Source organism: Mastacembelus armatus, unplaced genomic scaffold, assembly GCF_900324485.2.
Source record: "Mastacembelus armatus unplaced genomic scaffold, fMasArm1.2, whole genome shotgun sequence".
Taxonomy (NCBI): domain Eukaryota; kingdom Metazoa; phylum Chordata; class Actinopteri; order Synbranchiformes; family Mastacembelidae; genus Mastacembelus; species Mastacembelus armatus.
Genome location: NW_022872940.1, coordinates 54,347 through 77,681, shown reverse-complemented (window position 1 = coordinate 77,681; position 23,335 = coordinate 54,347). Strand labels below are relative to the sequence as shown.

The following is a 23,335-nucleotide window of genomic DNA, read 5'->3' as shown; positions in this document are numbered from 1 at the left end:
GGTCAATTGAAGGTTTGTGATCATTTCACTTCAGTCTGATCTAATTCTAGAAGTGAACAGTTTAATCCATAATGTGAAGGAATGAATCCAAACTACAGCCTGTGATGAACTGAGGAGAAATCTGATGGGATTGTCAGCAGGGACTGGACAGAACACACACGTTGCAGATCCATGATGTGTGGTGGTGCAGTGTATTGTCTGGAGCTAGTTGAGGGTTTGATGACTCCTTGTATGTGGACGCCTGCTGAGAGAAGGAGGAAATAAAAAGGAGGAAAAGAGAATCTGATTATTTATTTACTCACCTTCTAACTGAGGTTTGTTCCAACAGGTTTGGCTCCAGGGGGGAAACAGTGACTCAGTCTTACAAAGACAAATCCTGTGAGTAACACTGAAACATTGTCTTCATCTAATTTTAAAGTCTGATTTTACAAAGTGGTCTGAAATGAAGTTGGCAGATATTTGGAACAATCAGGCAGCATGGTGGATTAGTGGTTAGCAGTGGCTGTAAATACTTATGAACATGTGATATGATATTTTTCATTGTTTTATTTTTAATACATTTACAAAGATTTCAAACAAACTTCTTTCGCGTCGTCATTCTGGGATATTGTTTGTAGAATTTTGAGGAAACTCATGAATTGAATCGATTTTGGAATAAGGCTGGAACATAACGTGGAAAAAGTGAAGCGCTGTGAAAACCTTCCAGATGTTCTGTAAGTTAGAAGATATTTGGAACATCTGGCTGGAGCTACAAACAGCCTGCATGTCCATATTACAGACCAAGGTGTAAACGCTGGAACAGCTGTCAGACTGTACAGATGATACAGATGTTTTCCATATAAGTTCTAGAGAAAATACAAAGCTGAAGACGACACAGAGGCAGATGTTCTGACACCTGTGATCAGGTTGATACTCAGCTAGTAGAAAACCAGGAGCTTTGAGCTGCTGCTGTTGGACTCTGATGAAGATACTAAGTCTTCCTGGTGTCTTCTTCCATCAGGTGTCCCTGATGTCAAACTGGATCCAAACACAGCAGAGGCAAAACCCGATGTGTGTGAGGACGACACAGAGCCGGTGATGGTGAGAATAAAACCTTGTTGCTGTCTGCAGGTTTTGATGGACTCTCTGCCATCCCAGGGTTTCTGCCGTGCTGGACTGTGTCCACAGTGTGGACTGAGGTCCTGTCCTGGTCGTCATGTGTTTGTGACCTCTGCAAACATATTTCCAGCTGTTGCTCTTCACCTCATGTTATGTAGCAGAAGCAGCCTTCTCCTCTTTAGAACTTTGTCTTTTACACTTACAGGAATTATTAAACCTAGTATCTTCCATCATAGTGGACTGAATGGACAGTATGCTGAAACCTTTTTACAGGGGTTTAGGTCAAGTCTTCAGTATCTGTGAATAACACAGCTGATGTTTTGTTCTGAATTCCAGCCTCCATCAAGCTTCACACCTGAACTGCAAACTGGACCTGGATGTGTCTCCTACAGGTGATGACAGAATAAAAAGACTTAACCCTGTTTACCTGCTGTCACTGCTTGTATTTCTCAGCACAACTTGTCCATGTTAAACATGTGGTTCACCAGGCCTGCTGCCCTCATTCAGCTCTTCTGTGTCCTACAGGTTCAGGTGTCCTGGTCCAGGTGCATTCCAGTGTACTGAGACTGGGCTGGTGTTTGTTGTGGCTCAGGAGGCGGAGCTACTGTACAGAACCATCCAATGGGATGAAAGGCTCCTCCAACCAGGTGGTAAAGTGGCTGCAGGGCCCCTGTTCAGTATCCAGTGTCCACAGGATGCTGTTGGTCAGCTCCACCTCCCACACTGTGAAACAAAGGAAGGTAGGCTGAAGCTTTCATGTCAGCAACATTCGTAGTGAACCACATCCACCCCAGCAGCCACACAGCTGGTGTTTGTACTGTTGTTCCTAACTCATGTAAAGCATCTATGGTGCTGTTACTGTGAGATTTCTAAAGTTCCAAAGGACAGAACACTATAGATAAGAACTGAACAGAAATGAGGACAGGACTGTTCAGTTCTTATGGTCTCAAGTCTCATTTCATAGAAAACAATGAAACACACATTGAAACACAGGTTCAGGATTTCAGGGACTAAGTGTAAAAATCTCAAATTAGCAGTAACATTGTCCTGTTGTCAGTAAAGCTGATGTTTAATGGTTCTGTGCTGTCTCAGCTCTGTTCTCTGAAGGCCTGCTGTCTGTCGTCCACATCACTGGTGAAGGGTTGAGCATTCTCGAGCCGCTGGAGATCACAGACACTCATGTGATCGTCAAAGTCACTCATCTCTCAGCCTTTGGCCTGGTCAAGGATCTGTGGAATAGGTTTTGGAACAACACGTCACCAGTTAGTGGCCAAGTGTTGCTGTTCCGCAAACCACTGTCCGAGATACAAAACCTCAATGTGTTTCTCCTGCCAAGCAACATCCCTCTGAAGGAGGTAAAGGTTTCTGAAATGTTCGTACTTCACTTGTAGACCAGACTTTCTCTATTTTCTGTTCTTTCGTTCCCTGTTTCTGTCTTCTCTCTTTCACGTTAGTCAGCAGACTGAGGGCACTGCACCTTCTGTCAAACCAGTCAGATTCTAGAAGTCAGTCATCCAATACAGTCAAACCTTAAAACCTGTTCCCCTGTCTGCAGCTCTTACCCTTCCCTTCATTGTCACACTGATGCAAATGGTGAATGTTTGCTTCCCCTATTTTAGTTTATTGTTGGTCATCATGAAGTCCATGAACCTCTCATGGAGGATTGTAGGGACTCCAAGAAAAAACAGCCTGTAGTCTGAGAGGATGAGAAGCACTGAGTCCAAAGTTTGTTAGATGATGTTTAATGACACATCAGCTTTCAACATCACACACACACACACACTGACACACTCACACACTGGATGGAGACGTGTACACAGTATTATAGCGTATGTGATATCGCACAAAACAATATGAAATAGCCAAGAAAAAGGCCGTCAATAAAAACTACAACTACCCATCTCCCCTCTTGCATCCTACCTGAGGGCAGGTGGTGCCATTTTAACACTTCTGGCTGTCACCACCTGTACCCGTGTGACCCAAGCACCTGCGTATCACCATGGCAACCAGACTAAACCTGTGCATCAACAAACAGCTTCACCCAGATAGAATATATGGCTCCTACAAGGATCCTGACTCCAACAATGATGCTCTGCCAGGGAAGGCTTACATCCATGGGGGCAGACTCACATGGCTCTGTGTGATGGGTTGGCTACAAGAACAGTCAATCAGTCGTCTTTGTTTCTACAGCACTTCAGTGCTTCACATGGTCCATTTGAAACATGAGGCCTAAAACAATAAGAGGATTAAACAAAGATGAAATCATAGGGCAGCATCAACTTGGGATGGATCAGAGGAGAGATGAGTCTTCAGCTCTTGTGGACAGACATGTAAGGGGCTAAACAAACATTGACAAGGAGACTAAAAAAGAGTTTAGGTGCCATCACTGCAAAGACACAACCCCCCAGCTGACAGAATTTAACATTGGACCTGCCAATGTTACACCCCTGTAAACAGGGGGGAAAGAACCACGAGAGCCATGTGTAGCATTTTCCTCTTGCCGTGGTTTATTGCCATGCAGGAACAGCGCGCTTCTTTCTCGAAGTGGGGCCGAGCCCTGACCAATCGATCCCAGAGCAGAATACAGACTCAGGCTTAGCAAAGGATTACCAACACACAAGATTATCTTTCCCTTGAATGAAACGAACAAATATTAATGCAATATCAAATATAACAAAAGGTTTTACAGTTCTTAAAGTATTAACATGTTTTAACCGACTTTTAACTGCATATCAAATGTTTTAGTGGCTTGCATGAACTAATATGAATTAATATTTATTGCATTTTTCCTGTTTGTTTAACCCATTTCCCTTTTACATGAAATCATACTGACTAAATCATGTTAAGGAGTATTAAGGAGTCATGTAATGCTATTTTAGCCTACCACAACAGATCGTGTGGAAGTTACATGAGCAGAGCACTGGTATATACATTGAGATGAAGATAATTATGGGGTGTGAGGGGGCTGATCCTGCTTTTCCCCCTCACCCATATCCCATAGCACCAGCATCATTTGGTCAGCAAAGGCAGTTTCTTCATCACAGCTGATTCTCTTTCCTGTTTCATTTTCAGACCTTCCAGAAATGCCGCCCACTCTGAGCTCTAGCTCCTGTATCAAGGTCTCTAGCAGATCTGGTACATCAAAACAAGGGGTCTTATTAGGCCCAAGCCCACTGAAAGCGCAGGCAAGGGCCTATTTTTATTGCTCAATGAGCCAGAGTGCAAAACTGCAAAGGGTCCCTCCAGGTAGCATGGTGGGGTGTGGGTCTGAACACATATACATAATATATACATTTCCAAAAATGTATGTATTATGATTGACAGGTGGTCAGGTCGCCTTCGAAATCGTTAGGATTATTATTATTATTATTATGCGTAAAAACCTTTAATTTGACCCCCTGAACATATTCGAAAACTCAAAATTTGCACCCAATACAGAATTGGGTGAAAATTTTGTTACTTAAAGGTTTCATACATGACCTCAAAACAATGGCTCTACAGCACCCCCGAGAACAGTCAAAATACATTGGGCCTATGGGAGGCCGACCCACATTTTTTTCATCGCACACTCACCAGACTCGGCATGCCTCTTCTTTCTTTTGGGGCAAGCAAAAAAGCTTATCATGGCACTTGGGGAGGCTTGCGGCTTTATTTGTTGGTTGTTGTTATTGCTATTGTTGCTCTCACCTTCCTGACCGTTCTTATCTGCTGCCCACTCTCCACCCTCCAGCTGCCAGCAACTTCCTGGTTTTCTGTCAGTCCCTGCTGGACTGATTGTCCTGTCAGACTTGTGTTGTCTGTCTGCCTGAATCCTGAGTCCACCTGTCTCTGATCATTTCAGCCTGAAGGTGTCTGACCTAGCCCCAGTCTGATCCCTCACTGTGTTAATGAACCTCCTCACCATCTAACCATCCCTCAGCCTGTGTTCTGGTTTGGGTCCAACCCTGAGAGTAATATATGGTGACATAGCTTCATGCTATGTGGTTGTTTCAGTGTGTGAAAAGCTGTCATTCACATTATTTCTGAGACCACCCAAGGGTGAAACAGTAAGTGGTCCTAGTAAAAAGAAGACTGAGTCCCTCACAGAGTGTAATGAAACAAGGTCAGAGGGCCAAGCCTGTGATCAGATCAGACTGGCCTGTTTATCAGCTCTGATAAATCTTCTGTTGTTATGTCTTAAGGTGAGCTCCCAGCACCAAGACTCTCAGAACATCGTGGTCCCTTCCAAATGTAGACTCATCAAGGGCCAAAGCTACAGAGTTGACTGTCAGGAGGCCTGTTTAATACAGCCTGAGGTGAGTATTTGAAATAGTAACTGTGACATGCTGACACCTTTCAGGGTACTACTATAAACACACCTTCACTGTGCTTCTGCTTTTCAGACCGAAGACTTTGACTTGGACTTTGGACCAAACTACCACCCATCCTTTCAGATCCGCCTCCCTATAAACACAACTGAAGTGGCCGTAACAGTCCGAGACCACGAAAATACTGAAGTCTGGAATAGCAGTGTTTACCTGACTGGTAAAGTCTTCGTCCACCTGCAGCATCACTCCAGCTGATGGTGACCTCATAACAAAGTCACTTTGGTCATCACAGCATCACAGCTTCGATCTGTTTGCTTTGACAGTCTGTAAAAAGCATGTTAATGTAGGTAGAACTGGAGCTCCACACTGAGCCAGGTCAGTTCTCAGCAGGAATAAATGTCTGTCTGTACTGGGACCATGTTCTGTAGATGAAACTCATCATCTCCAGCTCTTCTTGTTCCCTTTAGCTGTCTTTAAAACCCCATTAGTAGCAGAATGTAGCAGGTCTGACCTCCTGCCACTGTGTTGTTGATTTTACCCCACAGGCCTCCAGAACATGACACGTATGTTTTCCTCATTCTGACTGACCAGACCTGCCCCCCAGTGTAGCATGGTGTTACGCCCCAGCCTAGGGGTTACCGGTGCGTAACACGATATGGAGTTTTCCTCCAAACCTTAACGAAATATTTATTATCTCACCAAAATACAGAACACAAATCAGGAAGTTCAAAACAAACAAAAACGCTATAATAGCCCTACTCAAACAAAAACGCTAGATTTAGCCCTACGGTATCGAACAAACGAAAATCAATAACAGAAACGCTATAATAGCCCTACGATATCTAATCAAAAGAGAACAACACAAAATCACAGGTCTCTAGCCTGGAACTCCTAAAACAGAACAGGAGAAAACCAAAAACACAAAAATGTTCTCAACTCAAAACAAAAACGATTTCTAACTAACTAACTCAAAGTTTTATCAAAATATCTGGTTTGGGAGTAGCAGAGATGGGAGAATCACTCAGCAGCAGTCCGTGGGCTTCTTATAGTCCTTCCGGGCATACTGGACCAATCCTGGAACTCCAATCGGACCAATCCACGGGCTTCCCACGTCCACGCCCACTCCATCCTCCGTCACACACACACTGACCTGGGTCATAACAATGGTAGAAATGTGTGAGTGAGACATAACTTGATAAAAGTCCTTCTCCTGCTTGTTCCTCAGATGCTGCTCCAAGAGATGAAAATCTACAGAGCCTTCAGAGTCCCTCAGCAGAGATCTTATTATCAGTTCGGACCCAGTTTGTTAAAGGCGTGTCAGAGCCAGTTCTGAACCAGCTGCTGGACTTTCTTTTGCAGCAGGGTGTAATAAATCAGGGAGAAATGGAGTCCACCAGAGCAAAGACCAGGGCTGACAGGGCTCGAGCTGTGATCGACATGGTGAGAGGAAAAGGAACAGAAACCAGTTCAGTCCTGATTGATGGTCTCCGTCAATTGGACCCACACCTTTCCAGAACCTTGAACCTGATGTGAAGTAGAGATGTGGCTCAGTGAAATGTCTGACTGTAATATCATGATGGGATCTGGTGTCCTGAATGGAGACAGTTTCTGTGACTTCACCTCAAACTCTTATCAAGGTGCTGTTGATCCAAATATGGAAATGTCTTGATTTTGTCTTTTTGCCTTTTTAAACCACTTTTTGTTTCCTGACATTTGAGTGTCTACATCCAGATGTGACAGTGGCCTCACTCTTTGCAGTGACGGTGCAGTGGTCGCTTGCTGCCACTGTTTGGGAAAGGTGCCCCCTTACTCCGTAGGAAACCAAACTTCTTTCTCCCAGTTTTTCTAGTTCCAGCCCTGGTTATGGTTTGTTTTGTTCAGAAAGGTGTTGGGAAGCCACGGCTCCTGCTCATTGGTCCAGTCTGAGTCTGCTCACCTCATTTCTACTGAATCTGTTTGGATGTGCTGTCCATTCTCCTCGTCCCACTGCTGAACCAGGAAAACTGGCATGTTGTATTGCAGCCCCAGGCCTGGAACAAAACAGAGACCAGACCTGCTCAGTCATGGAAACTGTGGGACGTGATCCACCATCTACCACCATATCCGTTCCATAAGCATTCATTGGATCTTATATGATCAGTCTTTTATATTCATCATGTACATAGCCTATATTTCTATTTTTATTATTAGGACTCTGTTGCTATAATAAACATGTGGTTCAGACTTTGTCGACTGGAGACTTTGATTTCACACGTTGGCAGAGAAGAAAAGAGAAGAACAGTGTCTGTGGGGCTTCGACGGCTTCACCCTGGCCGGAGAACTTTTTACCACATTATTGACGTCAGCGACAGGACGGGCTGATGGGACCTCGGCATCTGGATGACCTGCCTGTCGCTCACAGCGACTGGTGATCACCAAACAAAAGGTAAGCAGAACCATTTGAATCTGCATGTTGCTGAGGACTGGAGACAGGTGAAAGGGTCCTAACCTGTCCTATAAAGAACCTCGAACCTATAGGAAGCCACTAACCTGTAGGAGAACATAAGAACAAAGGAAACACCACGGTGCAGGATGAATAAGAATGTGAATGAAAGGTCTGTGGACGGTGCCGATAATCAGTTGGCTTTGGGTTTATATATGTATGTAGACCTGAAGAGCTAATATGGTGGTGGGATAGCAGCTGTTATCAGACCATAACACATTGATAGACTGTTATTGGACTTTCTGTGGAAACATGAGAGACATTATATCAAGAAATCCCTTGTTCTAAATAAATATGAATGTGGTGGATTCAGTTTTTTAGATTCTGCCTCTTAAAATAAGACTTTGAAGGTAAATTGGTTAAAGCAGTATTTAACAAAGCCTCATTCATTTTGGAATATTCTACCTCATAGATATATTCTACCTCGTTCCAATATTGCTAAATTGCCCCTTAAATGATCCAGTGTTCACTAACAAGCCCTTTTGGCCTGGCATCTGATTTATAAACAGAACTTTAGTCCTCACAATTATTGGATATGGAATAATGGTGATATTCTTTAGAAAAGGAAATCCTTGTTTTTTTCCAAATTGGATCAATAATAATATTCTTCTTGTTTCTCAGTGACTAAACTCTGATGGTTATTTCTCTTCTTATTCTGAGTTATTGTAGAAATATAATATTCCTGTCACTCCACGTGAGTTCCCCATTGTAACGGATGCCATTCCCAGTGGGGCCATAGCTCTTCTCAAAGGCTGTTAGATCCTGTTTTCTTTGACAATGATTCACCCCTTTGATACTGTGATTGGGAAGATTGGTTTTTATCTCCTTCTTCGGTCGAAACAAAAGAATGAGACAACAGTTTCAAGCTGAGATAACTTCTCAGTCCTGACCTGACCCCCTCACTTGATCAGTCCTGACCTGACCCCCCTCCCTGGATCAGTCCTGTCCTGTCCTCTGCTGTAGCACTGTGGTGATGAGGTGTCACCTTGTATTTCTCACAGCTGACAGGATCCACCAGAGGGCAGCAAAGACCAGAATATGACTGAGAGTCTGTCACTGATGATTGGTCAGTATTCAGAGGGGTCCCACCTTCATAGGGAGGCCACTCAGACTGGATGGACTAGTCTGGTTCTCCCTCCACCTCCCTCTGACACAGACACAGTGTTGAGCAGTAACACGTTACTGTGATTTGATTCTTTTTTAGTAACGGAGTAATTTATCGTGTTCTAATTTCCAAGCCCAGGTCACTTTACGTGTTCTCCAACTGTAATCATTGTTTGAGTTTATTTCTGTGAAAGACAAAAACATAATTGTGCTGTGTCCTTGATGTGGGGGGAAGAAAACCTCATCGACAGCTAAAAACTCCACATCCAATTTGTTAAAACACCTAAAGGAAAAACATATCTACTTCCGCTGGGGTGTCCTGTCCTTCACCAGCTAAACCACAGAAGCTGGATTTCTCCCGATCAACACTGACCATAAGTGGAGAAGGTCTGAAAAAACCACTGTCTGTTCTTCTACACAACTGGCCCTGGAAATCAGCAGGTCACACTGTGGGTCTGAGGGAGAAAGACGTGGTCTTGGTTAAAACTGGGTCCCACTGTGGTTAAAATCTGAAGTAGTCCCTAGTTGGGCCAAGTGAATGTGTCCAGACTCTGTGTGTGTGAGAGCTTTAGTCTGTCTGTGCTCTAGATTTTCTTTCTAGGTGAAATAAGTGAGAAAAAGTCAATAGTGTGTTGGTGTTTCACAGGGATGGACTTTCTCATTGAAGCACACAGTGTAGTGAGGCTGTCATTGGTAGGACAAAGAATTGGGTTTACCAGCCTGGAATAAAGGGATGAGGTTAAGTTAGAGTTTGTCTTGATGCACTTCCAACAGCTTGTGCATCCTAAATGGACGTCCAAAGCAGAAATACTTGGTTTTTATCTGATGGTTGTTTAGTTTCTGCTCCTAAAAAACAGCAGGTGTAAAAACAGTGGACTCTGTTGGTCCAGACATGAACAGAACTCAGCCTCGTATGTGCATATGATGATTCCAGGGAGAAGATCAGCTCTATGGCTGTTTTATTCACATATCCAATGAGTCGACGCATCATTTCGTTTAGTGTGGGACATGCTTTGTATATGCACTGAATACAGGTTCAGTGTCAGTGCTGAGAAGGTGAACACTGTAGATAATTACTTTCAGGTTCTTGTTAGAAGTGCTGAAGGTCAAGGTGCATTGGATTTGTCTTAGAAGAAGAACATCCAATGAGAAGGACGGTTGTTCCCATGTGACCATCTGTAACTGCCTGGAGCCTCATTTGAAGAATCTCTGACAACTAAATTAGTGACAAACATCTGAAACTAGTTGTTGATTAATCCACAAGCTGCAGCTCCAGTTCTACTTTGATGGCACAAATAAAAAACAAATCTCAGAGACAGAAAAATATTGGAGCGTATTTTCCAGACTAGAAGTGGCAGCAGAATATTAGTGACTCTGAGCAAAAACAACCTTGTTGAAGAGAAAAGAACATCTAGAAGTCTCTTGGCTGGATAAGTCCCATTTCTAATGATCCTAATTCTAGTCTAAATGAGCCTGTGAAAAACGTGGACTAGACAGAACAACAAGCAGAAGTGCTTGATGAAATTCCTTCATCTGTGTCAAAGAACGTTCAACAACTGCACCAACATCAGGGAGAAGGTGAAGCAGCGTCTCCTCCTCCTCTCTCAGGTTGTCTGAATGTCAACACTCAGTCCAAACTGGGTTTCAGCTGCAGACTTTATTAGCTGCACTTTGCAGTCTGCAGTATAGATCTTTGTTTGGAGCAGCATTTTCACTGCTGTTCCATGAGGAGTCAGAGTTTAGTGTCAACATATTGATTGATCTGTATATTCAGATGATCTTCAGTTGAGTCCTGAGTTTATTCTAAAGGTAGTGACTGTGGAAAGTCACAGGACAAGTAAACAAAGTGCCTTCTAGTCTGGAAATGAGGGTATATGAGCATATTTGTCTTGGTCCTCTGCATGGAGCATGAGTACAGCTCCTGCTTTACGTATCACGTGTGCAGTCAGTGCTGAGGAATAGAGACATTTGTCTTGTCATGATGATAATGAAATGAAGTCATTTATCTGTTGTTCAGTTGAAACAGGAAACAGACCATCAAACATATGAGCCAATAATGTTTGTTATACAGGTGAAGAAGAAAACAACAGTGGCCTATGAGCCAAAAGAATTGATAAGTTCTTTCTTGTTTTGGCATCTGTGATGTGTGGAGTCAAGTTCTTCAAGCTGTGCTGAAATACTGTCTATGTGCCAACTACTGAAAACGGATCTAGAGAATCTTCTAAAACAATGTGTTTGTATGAAGCAGAAATAAACCAATGCAATATGTGTTTGATTTGTCAAAGCTCAGGAACTGGAACATGTTTCAGTCAGTGCTGAGGTTTGGACTTTGTCTCTTTGCTCTTGAAGTTTTGGGAACTGATCTGCAGTGTTTGTTTGGAGCGTCCAGCTCCTCGGTTTCTCATCTACGTGATATCGATGGGACGAGACGAGGAGAAGTCAGAAGGACTCGTTAGTCCCAGGACGTAGCAGTAATGGCTGTTTTGTCTTTTGGTTTTCATCACACTAAGCTTTGCTGAGGCCACAGTCAGATATACAGACGTTTGTTCCTTTCCTCTAGTTTTAGGAAATAAATCCATCCTCATCCTCACAATCCTTGTTAACCGCTCTGCCTCAACAACACTGATATTTAAAAACCTCTGTTATTTCCCATCGTGTCACCAAACACCTTCTGAACGTTCCATCTCTACTTTCCCCCTTTGTCTGACAACAAAAGTCCAACACAAATGTCAGATTAAAACCAAGAGATTGAACTAGAATAAGTTTCTCCATGATAGATATGACCAGGGAGTCTAAGATAAGAGCCTCAGTTGGATTCAATTCTATTGCTAATCAGAAACAGTATATTAGTGTTGAACTGATGTGAACACTAATATCCTGCTGATATTTCCTGTGTGGTACCAAAAGGGCCCGTTCTTATTCATCACATGGCTCCTGCTCCTTCACCTACATTGACTTTATGCACATGATGTTCTAGTTTTTTTCCATTTTCCAAACTGTGGATTTGGGAAATGAACAGCACAAATGGTGAACTAGAAAAATGTCTCAATTGTGTCAATGGAATAGATTTTTCTTCAGTCTCAGTAAATTGAAGTGTGTAATATTTCCTGTCAATCTAATGATTGTCTTTACTTTAGGAATAATCCACTTTCTCAGACGTCATCAGGAAAAAGTCTGATGCCAAACTAAGATGAAATATCATGGAAACTGGAATAACATCATCAACCAAATCAACAGGTTGGTTCAACAAATTGTTTCCTAACTTCCAAGGATGTTTCCAGAAAAGATTAGTGAGAGTTGCTCTAAGTAGATGAACTGAACCCTCAGCTCCTTTATTTTCTAAACTAAATATTGGGATCATTTTTGATCTTCATGTATATTTCACATGTAGTTTATCTCCAAATGTCTGAATCAGCCTGATTTGGTGTCTCAGACTTTCCAATGATTGTTTCCAGTTGAATTATTCAATACACACATAAACCAGTGCAGTGAAGTAGCCACAATAAAGAATCATTGGAGATTTTTCAATCTGATCTGACTGGACAAGTTTGAAACAACATAATAATCTTTGACATTTATTCATGTCTCATGTTGTTTCTTTGGATTGGTTGGATTTTTAAATTCCTTCTGTTGAGACGTGATGATCAAACCTTTGGAGTTTTTGATCTTCACTGTACAAATCTTTTTCTATTCTTGTGTCTTTTAAACCTTCATATGATCCATTTATTGTCCAAACAAATCAATACAAATGCAAATATTTCCTAGAACGACATTATTTAGTGTTTGTTCCAGCTCCAGTGCAGACACCTGGGACTTGAATCTTGTTTCTCTATATTTCAGATCTACTCATTCTAATATGTGAGTCTGAAGATGGAGCATGTCTGCATGTTAAATCTGAACATTTGGAACGAGCTGAAAGTGAACAGAGTCCTAACTCTCCCTGTGATTCAAATGAAACACATGGCTCTCTCCAATGAGCCTCCTCCATTATTATTAGCTGTTAGCTACAGGAAATGATGCTGCAGCTTTAATCTCACTTCACAGAAACTCTGTGCTGTGAAAATGCTGCAGAAACATGTCATTGATGGTCTCATCTACTTTTCCAGTGGGAATTAGTGGTTGACCTTCAGTCAAAGATCTCTGTTAGCTTCATGACATGAGGTGCACATTGACCTGCCCCCTTTCATCACCTGTTTTTAGACCAGTAGAGTTGAAATCTTGGTAGAACTCAGAGCTGCACAGGTTTTGGCATCTGGCTGTGAATATCCATCCATAAGAAACATATTGTGTGTCAATCAGCTGGGGACACAAACTGACATTGATTTGATTCAGCGTCTTAACGGTGAGATGGTGTTTAAGGCCCCACAGGAAGTCCTGACATGAGTCTGATCGGATCTCTGGAATCCTTTAAAGTCCAGAAACCAGATTGAATCGGTGCTGCCTGGAGGTTTATCCATGTCCACACAAACTCATGGTCCTCCATGAAAACAGACACATGCAACATGTCTTTGGTCTCATTATGATGCTGACGCTGAGAGAAAGAAAAAAGGATTTCTACATGAGCCTTTGAATCCAACGATCATCCTTCACTGCTGTTTAATGCACAGTGGTCTCTGCATTTGAAGCATCAGCAGCACGACATGTTTTCTGTGAAATATCTGAGAGCTTTTCTTTTCTGGGCTAAATCCTTCTCCAGGTGTTTTTCTGCCTGTTGAGAAGTTGTTGACATGTCCCAGCTGATGTTCAGACAACAAACTGATGTTGTGTTAACACTGAGCTACAGGACTGGAATAGGCTGCTGAGGAGGAACCAGCTGTTGGTCCCAACAGGTGGATCAGTTGTTTGTCTTTGCTTTTCCAGCCGATGCAAATTGTCGACTGACTGAGGGGGAGAAATAAACAGAAATAAAAACAGGAGAGTAGGAACTACATCATGTGATAAGGAACCAAAGCTAATACACCACTTCTTTCTCTCTCTGTGTCCTTTCAAAGTAAAAGGTCCATCTGGCTGTGCACTATATCCAATATGAGTTTGTATTAGTGTAGAATGTGAATGCATTGACTTCTGAATATCCTGTAATCTGAATATGTCTTTATGCGTCTTAATCTACAGAATGTATTTACCGTAGGAATCTGTTGAGGACAAAATGCCATTTAGTTCTCTGAGAGTGAACTTCTGCTAAATCACCTCCCTCCTCTTGGTCTTTTCTGATCCACTGTGTGATTCTGTCTCGTCTCCCTGCACGTGGACTCAAACTGGGAGTGAGGCTGAGGTTGTGTGTGTGAAAGTGGGACAAAATGGGATTTTCTGTTTGATTGCTGCCCCACTGCAGCTGGATTCAAAACATGTGATGTCTATGTAATATCAGTGGATCAGACCTGCCTGTCTCAGGCCTACATGTGTCTGTTGTGTGTCAGGTGAAGCATAAAACAATATCAAACACAGCTGTGATCTGTGATTATTTCCTGTGGGAAGCTTCGGGCGTTTACGCTCGTGTCCCTCGGGTCCAAAGGGTCGTCGATCGGCGCTGAGGTCCAGCTGGAGTCACGGAGATATGAAGGTGGACCAGAAGGTGTTTTTCAAAGCCCAAGGAACAGCACATTGTCCTCACTGTTCACTGTGAGTTTAGAAAAGAGCAGCCTGCCACGTCTTTATTGTTGTTGTTACTGGACAATATAGAGTCTGAGAAAGATCTTTGTTATGGACAGAAGCTGAAGAGACTGATGACAAAAAGGAAATCATAGAAGCTACTTCCTCCTCCTCTAAAGTGTGAGATTAAAGTCCTGATTGGTCAGCAGCTCTCTCTCTGTCACACAGACACACAGGTAAACACAGAGGGGCGGAGCCACAGGGATCAGGTGACCCAGGTACCTGAGAACAGGCGTTCAGACTCCATTTAGAGACGACAGAGCAGAAGGAGGTGACGTGGCTGAGGCAGGTGAGTGTTGATCCAATGTTGTTCTCTTCCTGTCACAGAGTCTGAGTGTTTTCTCTCTGTGGACTGTGGAGGAAGAAGAGTCCCTATAAAGCTCCATCAGCACAAAGACTGGAAGGAAAGGAGGAAGTTCAAAATGTGTGTGTGTGTAGTTTAGTGTGTCTGGGTGTAACTGACATGAACAGACTTGTCCTCAGTTTGAGGACAAGTCTGGTACAGACCTGGTACTTTAGGATCTAAAGGCTTTTGATAGGCAGGTAGGAAAAACGTCATGTTCCAGTCAGACCCACAGGCCTGCTAATTGTTAGGCGTCATAATATTGTGAAGAAGAGAAATATTTCTTATTTCTTCATCATCTTTGTCAGACCCTGGAGCCCTGTTTTGGTCTGTGGTTGCACTTGTTTCCCCACCTCTGTTTGTGTTTGGGTCTAATAGTCTTATTGTTTCCTGGTTGGTCTCGTCCTCGCTGGCTATTGGTTTGGTTTGTACGGTGACGTTCCCTGTGTTATTTGGCCTGGTTTAGTTTCACTTTCTGTTCCTGGTCTTTGTGTCCCTCTTTTAGATTTGGAAGAACAGTTCAAATGTTCTGAAACACATCAAATAGAAAGTGTCTATTTATTGAATGTCATTCAAATGTGTTGATCTGTTTGTATGAGGAGCCCAGAGTCCATAGAGCTGCTGCTGGAAACTGTCTAATCATCAGGGCTGGATTAACCAGGGGCCTGAGAGCTCAAATTTATTAAAAAAGAAAAACTGAAATATCACATGGTCATAAGTATTCAGACCCTTTGCAGTGACACTCATATTTAACTCACATGCTGTCCATTTCTTTTGATCCTCCTTGAGATGGTTCTGCTCCTTCATTGGAGTCCAGCTGTGTTTAATTAAACTGATTGGACTTGATTAGGAAAGGCACACACCTGTCTATATAAGACCTTACAGCTCACAGTGCATGTCAGAGCAAATGAGAATCATGAGGTCGAAGGAACTGCCCAAGGAGCTCAGAGACAGAATTGTGGCAAGGCACAGATCTGGCCAAGGTTACAAAAGAATTTCTGCAGCACTCAAGGTTCCTAAGAGCACAGTGGCCTCCATAATCCTCAAATGGAAAAAGTTTGGGACGACCAGAACTCTTCCTAGACCTGGCCGTCCAGCCAAACTGAGCAATCGTGGGAGAAGAGCCTTGGTGAGAGAGGTAAAGAAGAATCCAAAGATCACTGTGGCTGAGCTCCAGAGATGCAGTAGGGAGATGGGAGAAAGTTCCACAAAGTCAACTATCACTGCAGCCCTCCACCAGTCGGGGCTTTATGGCAGAGTGGCCCGACGGAAGTTTCTCCTCAGTGCAAGACACATGAAAGCCTGCATAGAGTTTGCCAAAAAACACATGAAGGACTCCCAGACTATGAGAAATAAGATTCTCTGGTCTGATGAGACCAAGATTGAACTTTTTGGCGTTAATTCTAAGCGGTATGTGTGGAGAAAACCAGGCACTGCTCATCACCTGCCCAATACAATCCCTACAGTGAAACATGGTGATGGGAGCATCATGTTGTGGGGGTGTTTTTCAGCTGCAGGGACAGGACGACTGGTTGCAATTGAAGGAAAGATGAATGCGGCCAAGTACAGAGATATCCTGGAAGAAAACCTCTTCCAGAGTGCTCAGGACCTCAGACTGGGCCGAAGGTTCACCTTTCAACAGGACAATGACCCTAAGCACACAGCTAAAATAACAAAGGAGTGGCTTCAGAACAACTCTGTGACCGTTCTTGACTGGCCAAGCCAGAGCCCTGACCTAAACCCAATTGAGCATCTCTGGAGAGACCTGAAAATGGCTGTCCACCAACGTTCACCATCCAACCTGACAGAACTGGAGAGGATCTGCAAGGAAGAATGGCAGAGAATCCCCAAATCCAGGTGTGAAAAACTTGTTGCATCATTCCCAAGAAGACTCATGGCTGTACTAGCTCAAAAGGGTGCTTCTACTCAATACTGAGCACAGGGTCTGAATACTTATGACCATGTGATATTTCAGTTTTTCTTTTATAATAAATTTGCAAATTTGTTTTTTTCTGTCAAGATGGGGTGCTGAGTGTACATTAATGAGAAATAAAATGAACTTTTTTGATTTTGGCAAATAGCTGCAATGACACAGAGTGAAAAATTTAAAGGGGTCTGAATACTTTCCGTACCCACTGTATAACTGATAAAACACAAAACGACTTCATTAAACACAATGTGACACTATTTAAATCAGACTTTTCAATTCAATTTTATTTGTATAGCGCAAAACTAAAACTAAAAACCCAACAATTCCCTTATCGGCAAGCACTTGGTGACAGTGGAGAGGAAAAAACTCCCTTTAACGGAAGAAAAAAACCTCCAGCAGAACCGGGCTCAGTTTGGGCGGCCATCTGCCTCGACCGGTTGGGGTGAGTGGATAGAGCAGAGAGAAAAGAACAGCAACAATAAACAACAAATACACGGCAAGTTGGTGGGGCCAGTAACTGCACATCAGTGATTAACAGCTCCAGGACCAGGGACACCTGCAGAAGGTACAGACAGAACAGAGAGAGAGGGAGGGAGAGAGCACAAACTAGGGGAGAGAGAGAGCACAAGGTTAGTGACATTCAATGGTGGAATATACATGAGGTGGGAGAGAAGGGGGGGGGGGTTAGGGTAGGGGAGCTCAGTGCACCGATGGTCCTCGGGCAGTCTAGGCCTATAGCAGCATAACTAAGGGATGGTTCAGGGTTGCCTGAAGCCAGCCCTAACTATATGCTTTGTCAAAGAGGAAGGTTTTAAGTCTAGCCTTAAAAGTACAGAGAGTGTCTGCCTCCTGAACCCAGACTGGGAGCTGGTTCCACAGGAGAGGAGCTTGATAGCTAAAGGCTCTGCCTCCCATTCTGCTTTTGCGAACTCTGGGAACCACAAGTAGGCCTGCACTCTGAGAGCGAAGTGGTCTATTGGGATAATATGGTACTATGAGGTCTTTAAGGTATGAAGGAGTTTGATTATGAAGGGATTTGTATGTAAGAAGAAGGATTTTAAATTCTATTCTGTATTTTACAGGGAGCCAATGAAGAGAAGCCAATATAGGAGAAATATGATCTCTCTTGCTAGTTCCTGTCAGGACTCTGGCTGCGGCATTCTGGATTAATTGGAGGCTTTTTATTAAGATATTAGGACATCCAGATAGTAATGAGTTACAGTAATCTAGCCTTGACGAAACAAATGCATGGACTAGTTTTTCTGCATCATTTTGAGACAGGATGTTCCTAATTTTGGAAATGTTGCGCAGGTGAAAGAATGCAGTTCTAGAGATTTGTTTTATGTGTGAGTTAAAGGACATGTTCTGGTCAAAAATAACTCCAAGGTTTTTTACAGTAGTGCTGGAGGCCAGGGCTATGCCATCTAGAGTAGCTATAATTTTAGAAAAGTTATTTCTGAGATTTTTAGGCCCAAATATAATGACTTCTGTTTTCTCTGAGTTTAAAAGTAAAAAGTTACTGGTCATCCAGGCCTTTATGTCAGTTAGACAGTTGTTCACAATATATAACGAGATATATTAAAACACAAAGAATAGTTGTACAAATGAGGAGGAGGATCTTAAATGTGTGTGTGGTTTGATATGTGTCATTGACTCTCCTCCACAGACTGTGATGGTCATCACTGCAGCTGTTTCCATCATAAACACAAGTCTGTATAATGGAAACACAGCACAGATAAACCAAATCAGGTGTCAGGGATCATGACTCAGAAAGTCAAACTCTGAAAACTGATCCTGATGCCATCAGTCCCACATCCACTATCAGACTTCTTAGTTCTGCTTAAGTGTACAAAACAGCCACAAAACGCCAGTTTCTACCAAATCTTTTCCTCTGGTCAAGACATAGATTTGCACTTGGCACTTTAACATCAGCTCTTTAAAACCACCTTAGGGAGACTAACTGTCCTTTGACCAAACAGTCATTTCATGTGTCTTATTGTAACAATGCGCTCCGCCCACTGACTTTGACAGATAAAATAAATTAATTTGTCTGTGTGGCTGGACTTCCTGCTTTCATTTTTTATTACTGTGTCACTTGAATGGCCTGATCAGAAACTTTGAAACTTCCTGTCTGTGAGCATTTGTGGATTCAGGGCTCCATAAACTGTCAATTGATCAGTGATTGATGTGAAATCAATAAAACCATGTTTGTGTTTGCAGAGGTCAGTACCACAGACAGACAGAGACCAGAGTGTCCAGGATCCAGCTGTCTGTGTGTGAAGAGGGACTGGTCCAGACCTGATCCTGTGACCTTCAGTCCTGAACTCAGACCCTGAGACTGTTTGTCAGTGAGTCAGCGACTGTTTCTTCCTTTTTTACAGCCACAGTTCGATTGTGATTGTGCTTGTTTGTTAAAGAGCTGCTGACAGTTGCAGATCCATCTCAGCCAGCTCAGAATAAAACCCATTGTCCAGTGTGTATTCAGGGAAATACTGGCCCCATCAGGGCCCTGGATTCAGGTCCACACATGTTCCACATACATGTGGTTCCACATACATGTGCATATGTATAGGGGCTCTAAGAACAGAGCCAGAGTCTGAGCCAAAGTCCCAGTTTCTTCTGTTTGAAGGGACATATTTCTAGTTAGTTTCAAAAAGTGAAGCAAAAAGATGCAAAACAATGACAAAGAAATGAACAATGAGCATAAAACGACACCAAATGCCTTGAGATTCAGTCAGTGGGACAGGAAACAAAGAACCACAGCTGTTTTTTCTTCTTTGGACTGAAATATGATGGAACAGTTTCATTTGCCATCAGTGGATCGACTGATGTTTCTGCTGTGATCTGTAGTTTTCCTGAGTTGAAGTCTCTCCAGCTGCAGCTCCAGATGTTCTGGCTCCATCTAGTGGCTGAAACAAACAACAACACTTGGTCAGGCTGAAACTCTGAGCTCAGACATTTTCCACCTGACAGAGCTGAGAGGAGATCTGGCCACGATTCAAATCATGAGGACTCAGTGAATTTCCAACCAAATATGTCCTGATGACTCAGGAGACTTTTCAGACCAAAGCCTTTCATATGTTCTGAAGGAAACACTGATGTTCCTGTAGGATCATGTTTAAGATCAACTGAAAGCAGCTGCTGAAAATTGTTCAGGGAGCTGCTGACAGACACACAGCAGGGAGGGACATTTCAAAATAAAAGTCTGCTCCAGATTCACTGACACTTATTGGATAATTACTTAATTAATAAGGACTGAGATAGTCCTCTGATAGTCCAGAGACATGTTCAACACTGAGACCACCAGGCCTCTGGAAGGACCATTTCCACTGGGAGAGACTCTGAGAACTTCCTGTAATGTTGTTGACTTCCTGTTTGTGTTGCAGAGCGTCCACTCACTGCCATATGTGAAGAAGAGCAAAGTGTGAAGTCAGACTCCATTTTAAAGTCCACAGAGAAGAAGGAGGAGGAAACAGGAAGTGGGAAGCAGGGTGAGTGTTAATATGACACCTGCACATATTGATCCATGTCATTGATGAATGTTGGGATTGAGTCTGGTTTAGACTTGTGTTTCCTGACATCATAGTCACACTGTGTCTCTGGGATGGTACCATCAAATGTCCAATCAATAAGAAGCTGCTGCCGTTACAGGGGGACAGCTGACTGGGCTTGTTCCTCTGGTCTCCAGGGTCCCTGGTTTCCATTCTCAGACCACAGATGATGAGTCTTTGTGGGGGGGAAGAGGAGGACAGACCAGGGTCTCCAGGATCCAGCTGTCTGTCCATGAAGAGTGACCAGTCCAAAGATTATCCTCTGAACTTCAGCCCTGAACCTGGACCTTCAGATCCAAAGTAAGAGTCTGTTCCTATTGTAAACTGAGCTGAAGATGAGTCTGTGGTCTGGAAGACAAAATCCTGATCCACTAACTTCAGGTGACCTTTCCTGTGATTCATTAAAAAAACCAAAACAATGCAGTGCTGTGGTGCAGGAGACCCGTTGGCTTCCCTTTGAGCTGCACTCTATGGTTGAGAGGAGATATCCAACTTTAAATATATATAGAATATATCAAATTTAGGCTGTGGGCAGAAAACGGACTTTTGTGCTGGAGGATCAGATATTTAGTCTGAAAAAACCTGTTTCCTGGAAACATTTCAGGCCGACTGACACCAATCAACATATTTGTGGTTGGAATTTCTAAGAGGCCGTGTCAGTAGTTAGTGTAGTCCCCGACAGAAACAATAGACCGAAGCTCTTCATCTGCATTTAAATGCAGTCGTCAGAAGGAATTCATGGCTTCCAGGTGGAAAATTATCAGTCAGTGATCTTATCTAGCATGTTGATTCTGTGGCCTATTTATTCAGTCGCTCTGTTGGACTCTGCCTGCAGACTTTAAAAAAAGGTGGAGATGCTCATGATGTCACAAAGACATTTAGACAGAAGTTTCCACCAAACTGCTTGGAAGGTAGTAAGTCCTGCAGCCACAGGACGACCTGCTGTAGGTCTCTCCAGCAACATGGTCATGACATCAGTATCAGCTGCCTGGACTTTCTGAAGGCTTGTGTTTCAATCCATTTCCCACAAGTGTGTAGCATAAAGAGACGTGCTGTCAGCTGGAAACAAAGTCCTCGTAACAGCAGGCCTGGATAAGGCTGCACTGACAACAGCACAGATTTCTTCCAGCATTAAAGAAAACCTGTCTCTTCTAATGTGAGACTGTGTTCCACAAACTGAACCTCCCTTTGCTGTTGTCCTGGACTGGATCAATGCAGCAACACTCTGCCCATCCTGGACCCAAACAGGAAGCAGTTTGTCCCTTAAATGCTTCAGTTGATTGACAACACACACACACATAATAATGAGACTAAGTCAAACTAAAGCAGTTGAGGAAAGAGAAACACATCTTTCCACATGTGGAGCAGCTCAGGCCTCTGGCTGTTCTAAATAGAGCTCAGCCTGTGTCTACAGTGGTAGTGACTGAAAACATCCTAGTTGTTCCCTGCGTTATGTTTGCAGTCCCCTGGTGCTGCTGTTGCATCAGGAATGCAGTGGTTGAAACCCTTCCAAAAAACTCCAACATGCAGTTCTCCTTCAGTTTCCTGCTGTTATTGTGCAGCTTTGAAGGGATTGATCCACTTCCAGACGTGGTGTCAATGATGCACTTTGGAAAAGGAAGTTGGTTCATTATCAGCCGGTTCAGCGGTGGAGGAAGACTGGGCTGGGAGACAGCTGGGAGTTTCCAGCTTCTGTCCAGTCAAACAATAAGAAAGTTTCCTCACTCAACATGTCTCCACCTCAACTAATCCCAGTTTGCTTCATGTCCACAGGGACAGGACTCAGGTCTCTGAGGAGCAGTGGCTGTCCAGCTGTGCTTTGTGTCAGGACGTCCTGAAGGATCCAGTCTCTACCAGCTGTGGACACTGGTTCTGCAGACAGTGCATCACCTCATACAGGGACCGGTCTGGTTCACCAGGAGACTGTCCCTGTCCCCAGTGTGGAGAAAGACCCAGAACAGGTAGGACTCACTGATTGTTCTACATTTGAGTTGGTCCTTCACAGTCGAGATTCTGTGTCACACAAACGTCTGTTTGATTGGACCCTTTTTCTTGTCTTCCAGTGGACTCTGGTCTGCAGGAGGTTTTAGATCAACATAAGACCAGTCTGAGGAAGAGATGTGAACATGTGACTGAAGGACCTGATCCAACGGGAAGTGGAACCCTCCTCAACAGCATCTACACTGAGCTCTACATCACAGAGGGACTGAGTGAAGAGGTTAATACCCAACATGAGGTCAGGCAGCTGGAGACCACTTCCAAGATGGAGAACCTCCATGACACTCCAATCAAGTGCCACGAGATCTTTAAAGCCTCCCCTGACCAGCAGAGACCCATCAGAGTGGTTCTGACTGGGCAGAGGGCTCAGAAAACCAAAAAATCAGTCTGCTGATCCTGCTTTCATTCAGGGAGCTGAACCTGATCAAAGATGAGCAGATCAGTCTTCTCAGGCTGCTCCATGTTTTCCATCCAACATTACAGAAGGTCACAGCAGAGCAGCTGGCTGTCTGTAAAGTTCTGTTCATCTTTGATGGCCTGGATGAAAGCAGACTTTCACCGGATTTCAACAACAGGAAGGTGGTGTCTGATGTCACACAGGAGGCCTCGGTCAACGAGCTGCTGAAAAACCTCATCCAGGGGAATCTGCTTCCCTCGGCTCTGGTCTGGATAACTTCCCGACCCGCGGCGGCCAATCGGATCCCTCCTACGTGTGTGGACAGGCTGACAGAAGTCCGAGGCTTCACCGATGCCCAGAAGGACGAGTATTTCAGGAGGAGGTCCAGGGATGAAGAGCTGTCCAGCAGAATCATCTCACACATCAAGGCATCCAGGAGCCTCCACATCATGTGTCAAATCCCACTCTTCTGCTGG

At 43.6% G+C, this 23,335-nt stretch overlaps 1 protein-coding gene across 5 annotated transcripts; it reads left to right on the top strand.

Annotated features, from left to right (window-relative positions):
• Positions 1-182: 182 nt before the first annotated feature.
• LOC113143898 (caspase recruitment domain-containing protein 8-like) lies at positions 183-22,590 on the top strand. 5 transcript variants are annotated; one of them, XM_026329530.1, is made up of 16 exons: positions 183-378; positions 1,001-1,080; positions 1,435-1,490; positions 1,624-1,838; positions 2,191-2,453; positions 5,280-5,393; positions 5,481-5,622; positions 6,631-7,830; positions 12,129-12,228; positions 12,832-12,849; positions 14,809-14,929; positions 19,134-19,261; positions 20,300-20,404; positions 20,602-20,764; positions 22,238-22,425; positions 22,528-22,590. In XM_026329530.1, the coding sequence occupies exons 2-8, from the start codon at positions 1,078-1,080 to the stop codon at positions 6,936-6,938; spliced, it is 1,101 nt and encodes a 366-aa protein (XP_026185315.1). In that variant the 5' UTR covers positions 183-378; positions 1,001-1,077; the 3' UTR covers positions 6,939-7,830; positions 12,129-12,228; positions 12,832-12,849; positions 14,809-14,929; positions 19,134-19,261; positions 20,300-20,404; positions 20,602-20,764; positions 22,238-22,425; positions 22,528-22,590. The 5 variants fall into 5 exon arrangements, with proteins under 5 accessions (XP_026185315.1, XP_026185317.1, XP_026185318.1 ...); XM_026329532.1 differs by having other exon boundaries at positions 20,565-20,764; XM_026329533.1 differs by having other exon boundaries at positions 20,500-20,764.
• Positions 22,591-23,335: the final 745 nt, after the last annotated feature.